The following is a 6,495-nucleotide window of genomic DNA, read 5'->3' as shown; positions in this document are numbered from 1 at the left end:
CTTAGATGGACATGTACAACTGATTCACTTTTGGAGTCAAATCAGTTCAAAATGTCTGCCACAGCCAACTGACTTTAGAAAACACATAAAATGGCTACAACTGAGACAATTTCACAAAATCTGAGCTAGAATTTGGTGTGGTAGTTGCTGACCATCAGCCCCAAGGCCTGCTCTGAGAGCTACACATCGTAAAAGTCTTTTGCCTAAAACTTCGGCATTAAGTGTTGGAATAAAACCCCGTCTGTTTGTCAGCAAAATATGTCATGAACGACTGAATGCATTTTTAAAGAAACTCTCACTTAATGTACATCTACAATGAATTAACTTCAGGCCATCTAGAAATATTTCAAGATGGCCACCACAGCTATTAGATACTGAGATAAGATATGATGTGGTAGTAGCTGAGAGTCATCCTTAGCACATAATCTGAGCACAGCACATCTCACAAGGTTTGACCCAAACGGCTACTTCTCCATCATTTCTCTACATAAGGATTATTTTGATTTAAAACTCTGGCATAAAAAGTGGTGGGCGGCCTTTAATTAGTCGGTGCATCTAATCAACAAACCAAAGTGGTGTGTTCATTTGTGAACCTTAAATGATTTAAAAAAAAACATGATCCAACTGACAATATTTGGACCTTGAACCCGAGTGAACTAAACTTGTCTCGGCCGAGGCCTCGAAGCGGATCAATAAGTAGGGGGTGGGCGGGCGAGCGCCTTCATCCCCTAGTGTGTAAATGCATGTGTGTGTCAGAAGTGTAGAATGTGGGATTTACAGTTTGAGGCCGGGTCTGTTGGGGGTTGGGGGACAGTTGCTGGGATTGTTGTGTGCGTGGAACAAAAGGCGTTGATTACTCAAATCCTGCAAAAGGCAGGAGAGGAGGTGTCAAAAGTGATACAGGGGAGAAACTCTCAGAGCTGGAGCTCAGGTGTCTTCCTCGGGTCTCATAAAGCTGCTGTCCACACCCAGTCTGCACATTCACTCTAATCAACAAACCGGCTTTTAGATCAGTCAGAGGCCGGGCCACATTTTGTTTCAGAAGGGCCACAATGACTTTGTTAAAACAAACAAAGGGCCACTCAGCGAACGAGAAACAATATGGCAACTGTGTTTCAACGCACTTCTTTTTGTTTTTAACAAGGAAGTTACAACAATGTTAGTGGGCTTAATTTTTTGAATAGGTTGGTGTAAGCTAGACCTTTTAGGTTTACTTCAGTAGAATAAATCATCAACAGTAGGGCATTTGACAAAACAGGTACAAGAAGACCCATAGTGGGGTTCTTTTTGTACTCACAAGGGTATGAATGCAAAGTGACCAAAACTGCTCAAAAACTATGAAATAACCTGGCTCCAAATGATCACATCCAATGAGTTGAATTCAGACTTTGCTTTTAAAATTTATTTTTTGTCCTTTTTTCTTCTAAACACATTGAGAACCACTTGAAAACTGTCCAAAGGCAACTTTTCTCCCTTGAGTCGTATTTTGAAAAAGGAACCTGACTTTTTGTGCATGTAAAATTGGCATGTATTGATTTTATACATCTTTTGTTGCAAGGTAAACGTTAACAGGCCTAAAAAAAACAACAACAAAACAATTACGCATTGTGTTTCAATGCTTTACTTCTTAGCACAGACATAAGAAGATGTCCTGGCTGCATTCTGATGCTGAGAGAACTTGGTAAATACCCTTGAAGGTGACGTTTGGAGTTGGCTTTGGAGTTGATAAAAACTTGTAAACGCACCGATACCTGCCCACCCCNGGGGGGGAGGAAGGGGTGGGGCCGGGGGGCTTCTCGTTCAAATGGGCCCCTAACACATTGGCTTTTGTTAACACTTCACATTGAAATTGACCCTGGATTGATGGGAGGTGGAGGCGGGGGGCGGCAGAAGGAGGTGTTTCACAGACAGAGAGAGAGAGAGAGGAAAAAAAAAAAAAAAAGAACAGGGAATCGGGCCGATTGACAATTTCCTGATGGGAGGTGCTGTTTATCAGTTCCCGCAGATCTCCTCAGCTATCAGGAGGTCAGAACACACAGGAGCTGCACGCAAGCCATGGATCAGCACTGAGATCAGCCCTTCGCCTGTGAAACCCTCCGCCCTCAACTGTGGGACTCATTTTTTTCCTTTTTTTCATTTCAGTCTCTGGACAAATAGGTAAGAAGTTTATCCTTTCTCCTTAATGCTTTAGCAGTTTGGTTAGGATATAATTAACTTTTGACAAGACAAAAGTTGTATGAGGAGGTAATGAAAGGAAAAAAAAACATAATTGGGGCAAGCTTTTAAAATAAAATGAGCATTTTTACACCACACAAAGTAGGCCCTGATATTAGGTATGTTAAAAGAAGAAGATTTCAATTGAAAGAGGGTTAAAGGAGCTTTCAAAAGTTCCCAAGACTTGAAATAATACACAATGTGAAAAGCTGCCATTTGCCACAAAATCTGGCTTAATTTCTACATATTTTTAAAGTTTGCCTTGGAATTTTTTTTTTTAACAAATCTTCTTTAATGGATGTTCAAAAGCCATATAAATCAGTCAATAATTTTTTTTAAATAAATAGTAATATTCACCCAGAAGATTGAGTTTGTTACAGCAGAAAGATATATAACATTTCCACATTTTGCTGGTCGACAAAAGCATGTGCTGACAAAACAATCTGCTGGATCTTTGGAATACAAGCAGTTAAAAACATGAACTAACAATCTGTTGGGTTTTTGTAAAAGTCCTTTTGCACCTTCAGGGAAAACAAGTAGCTTTTGTTGGAGCACAAGTTTTAAATTATATCATGGATATCTCTCAAATAGGAAGTAAACAACTAGATGGCAAATGGTATTCTGTGTACTTAATCAGTGCAGATTTCCATTTTTCCAACCTAGTAGCCAAGAAAAAAAAAGAACTTTTTTAAGGAGATGGCCCTGCCAGGTAGGAAAATCACAAATTCAGTTGGTGGAACCAAGAATGTAGCTGTGTCCAGCACTCAAGAGTATCAACCTAATATCAGCCATGTTTGTTCTCTTCTCTTATATTTTGCACTGTCACCAGATCTGCTGGTATGATTCAGAGGAAGAAGGTGGTGCAGTCTGTCCTGCGACAGCTCCAGGAGGCCGTGGAGAGCTCGGGCCTGGATGCCGTGACCAGAGTGGCCGCGCACGTCCACCAGATCCTTGCTCCTTTCCAGCTCCCGAAAACTCCCTTTGAGAATTTTCCCGAGTGGATAAACGTGGACAACACGGCTCATGGCTTATACCCGACTGATGCACCTGGAGGACTCCTGCCTCTGAGGTGTAACGGAGAAGGCAACTTGTTGTTTGACGCCGTTAGCATGCTGCTTGTGGGCAACACTGGGCTTAGCTTGGAGCTACAGGTAAGCAGACTGGACTGTATGCTCAAAATATACAATTTTGTTCAGTTTGTATGATTGTTTATCGCTTGCAACACTGATTTCATTAATATTGATTCTCATAGGTTAGAACTGTGGTGGAAATGGCACTGTGGAAGAGATACTACTTGGCTGGAATGATTGATTCTAAAATGATGCTCCAAGCTGTTCGCTTCAGTCTGTGCGCTGAAGAGTCTGAGGATATGCTGAACCTGCCGGTGACTGTCTTGGAGGCCATTTTTGATGCCGATGTTAAAGCCTCCTGCTTCCCCGGCTCCTACGCTAACATGTGGCATGTCTACGCCCTGTCGTCGGTTCTTCAGTTCAACATATACTCCATCTACCCCATGTTCAACCTCAAGATTCGTCCCTATTTCAACCGGCTGATTCGCCCAAGGACCTGGCCCGAAGACTCTGAGCCACACACCATACACATAATGTGGTCTGGGGAGTTGCAGTCTGAGTCGTTGTTCAAGCCAAAATATTTTGTCGCCCTCGTTCAGACAAACACACCCATGTCCGGAACCCCTGAAAGCAAGCAGAAGGTGTCTCTGCTGAAAAGTAAGGAGCAGCTGAACCCAGAGTTGCAAATACCTCTCCCAAAGCCGAGGGATAAGGGCAACGTCACCAAGAGGACCTTCTTTGACTGGAAGAAGCAGACCCAGGAACACTACAAAAAATCAGCAGCTAGATACGAGGCAAAGCATTTCCTCCAGGCCTGCTACTTAGAGGGGAAGCTCATCCCTTTGCACGAGTTTAAGGAGTATTTCCCTGAGATCTCAAGGTCGTCGTACTACAACTGGAAGCACGAGCTCCTGAAAACCAGAGGAAACTTCTCCACTTCGTCGTCCACGGGAGAGATAAGTCCCGGAGAGAGCACAGAGCAGGAGGTCTGGTCCTCACCCGAAGCGAAGCCGGATGAGTCAGACCACCATGACAGCGTGGCCAGCATGTTCGGCCTCAGCTTTGGCAACCTGGATGCGGAGCGGGCTCAGATTGTGACGCACATGCAAGATGCCAAGCGCTGGCTGCAGAACTGCCTCGCTGTGAATGCTTCCTTCCCCTTCAGGATCTTTAAGAGGAACTTTCCGGGAATCTCAAGATCCACCTATTACAACTGGAGGAGAGAAGCCATGCTTGTGATCGGGGGCCACAAAAGCAGCGTTGGCAGCAGCGAGGACAGCTCGGACGCGGACAAGAGCCAGAGCCCAAAGTGTCAGTCACTGCTGCTGCCCGGCCTTAACCAGCGCGCTGTTCCAAGAGCGAGGGTCTGGAGACGAAAACACAGAAGCTTCATGATGGCGTACATAAGCAAAAAACAGCTCAGAGAAGCTGCAAAGTTACACGTTCAGAAGTCCAATTGGTCCCTGATGAAGTTCAAGCTCAAGTTCCCGTACATGTCCTTGTGTTTCTACTGGCTGTGGCAAAGCAGCCAGAACCGAAAGCCAAAGCGGACCCCGATCACCCAGAATGCAGAGGTCAACGACCTTCAGAACCTGCAGAGCACAGGCGGCGAAAACAAGATGACGGGGAGTCGGCACAAGCTCCCGCGTGTCGAGACCCCCAGGTGTGTGGAGAGTTCCCCCGTGGCCTCGTTTGAAGGCCCACATCTGCAGCTCACCTTTCCCCAAAGGCCGCCCCTACACGAGCAGATGTTCGCAGCAGATGTCGTGGCTCTCGCCAACTTCAAGGCCAAAGCCAAGCTCTTCCTGCAGCAACGATTCCAGGAGAAATCTTTCCCCACGTTTAAAGAGTTCCGGTCTTACTTCCCGTTTACGGCGCGCTCCACGTACTACATGTGGAAGCGGGCTTTGTATCACGGGGTGTCACTGGTCCACGGGTAGAATGCGAAATGTCTTAATTTCCACTTAAACTACCGACAAGCTGGTAACTTCACATGCTAAACAGCTATTAGGTAAACTGGTTTGGCATCTAAATGCATCGTGTCCATCTTCTGTTCCACCACCTCAGACCAGTCCTCCCTTCTGGACATTTGCACGTGTGTGAAAAGAGACTTAAGATGTGGTGTCTGTTTAAAATCCTGCAGTTTGCCCCAGAGGCAAAAGGCAGTTCAAAGCTGGAGCTGAGTGGCGTTTTGTTTGAAGCCGTTTCTTCTTCATTCTTTAAATTCTGGCTTTTGGACTTGAGGAGCTCTGACCCTTTTTTTAATTTTCTGTTTTACTTTTTATTACTGTGTGTTTGTTAAGGCTTTTTGCATGTAAACTGTATATGTAACAATTTCAAGTAAGAAATTTGTTGTAGTTTAAAGATTTACTCTTATTTCTTCTTCAAAAAATGAAGCCTGTACTTTGCTTCCTGAGAAATGCCTCCTCTTTTGGTAAGACATTCTATGTAAACAATCCTGTTTTTTAAAATCTTTCTCAGATTAACAACATCACTCAGGGGTTTACTTGAAATTTTGAAGTAGCTATACAAGGACTTCAGCATTTTACAGCAATCGAAACAAAATTTTGGCACACTAGATTTGCACTAAAATGGCTCCCATTTCATTGTTGAATGTATCTCCTTAGCCAATGAGCACACTCTGGTTAAGTTTTGAACAATTTTTAAGGAACATACTTGAAGCTGACTATAGATGAAGATATTTTATTTTTGCACACTTCATTTCAAAACTACCTATTTTGCCAGAAGGTTTTTGTAAGCTGCTCTTTTTGTACTGTTCTGCATGCAAACCGATGTGTTTATTAACTTGTCGATGCAAATCCCCTGAATAACCCGTTCCATTTTACATTTATTCTCCCATGTATTTATTTTTTTGTATTCAATGCCTGGATTCTGTTAACACTGGCATTTAAAGTCAGTCCGTAGATGAGTAAATCTGTACTATTAGGTTTTGTATCAATAAACTTTCATTGATTGATAAGCATTGTACTTTGTGGTTTATTCTTATATATTTTTTAATAACACAAGCTAATTAATCCTAATGACTTGTGATGAACAAAACTCTTTAAGATGTAAGCTAAAAAATCATCTCTTGTCACTCCAGAACTTGTTAGACAGTTAAACATTTCACTCATCCTGATTGTCTTTAATTCCTAGTGTTCATTTTTCAGAGGTTTTCAAGGATTTCATTTAAAGATTTGGTGAAGAAGTT

The 6,495-nt window shown here is 43.1% G+C and overlaps 1 protein-coding gene across 1 annotated transcript; it reads left to right on the top strand.

The window, feature by feature from the left end:
• Nucleotides 1-1,891: 1,891 nt before the first annotated feature.
• Nucleotides 1,892-6,264, top strand: vrtn (vertebrae development associated). Its single transcript, XM_017409088.3, has 3 exons — nucleotides 1,892-2,157; nucleotides 3,044-3,365; nucleotides 3,467-6,264. Exons 1-3 carry the CDS (start codon nucleotides 1,976-1,978, stop codon nucleotides 5,222-5,224), a joined length of 2,262 nt encoding a protein of 753 aa, XP_017264577.2. The 5' UTR covers nucleotides 1,892-1,975; the 3' UTR covers nucleotides 5,225-6,264.
• The last annotated feature ends 231 nt before the right edge of the window (nucleotides 6,265-6,495 follow it).

The sequence above is a fragment of the Kryptolebias marmoratus genome, linkage group LG19 (assembly GCF_001649575.2).
Source record: "Kryptolebias marmoratus isolate JLee-2015 linkage group LG19, ASM164957v2, whole genome shotgun sequence".
In the NCBI taxonomy this organism is placed as follows: Eukaryota; Metazoa; Chordata; class Actinopteri; order Cyprinodontiformes; family Rivulidae; genus Kryptolebias; species Kryptolebias marmoratus.
The sequence above is the reverse complement of the archived record's forward strand: the minus strand, read 5'-3'. Positions and strand labels throughout refer to the sequence as shown.

What these genes read in the sequence shown, in the direction of transcription:
- vrtn (XM_017409088.3), top strand. Translation starts at nt 1,976, where the DNA reads ATGGGAGGTGCTGTTTATCAGTTCCCGCAGATCTCCTCAGCTATCAGG. An exon ending in TTCAGTCTCTGGACAAATAG is followed by an intron (nt 2,158 to 3,043) that starts GTAAGAAGTTTA and finishes CACTGTCACCAG; the next exon opens with ATCTGCTGGTATGATTCAGA. An exon ending in GGCTTAGCTTGGAGCTACAG is followed by an intron (nt 3,366 to 3,466) that starts GTAAGCAGACTG and finishes TGATTCTCATAG; the next exon opens with GTTAGAACTGTGGTGGAAAT.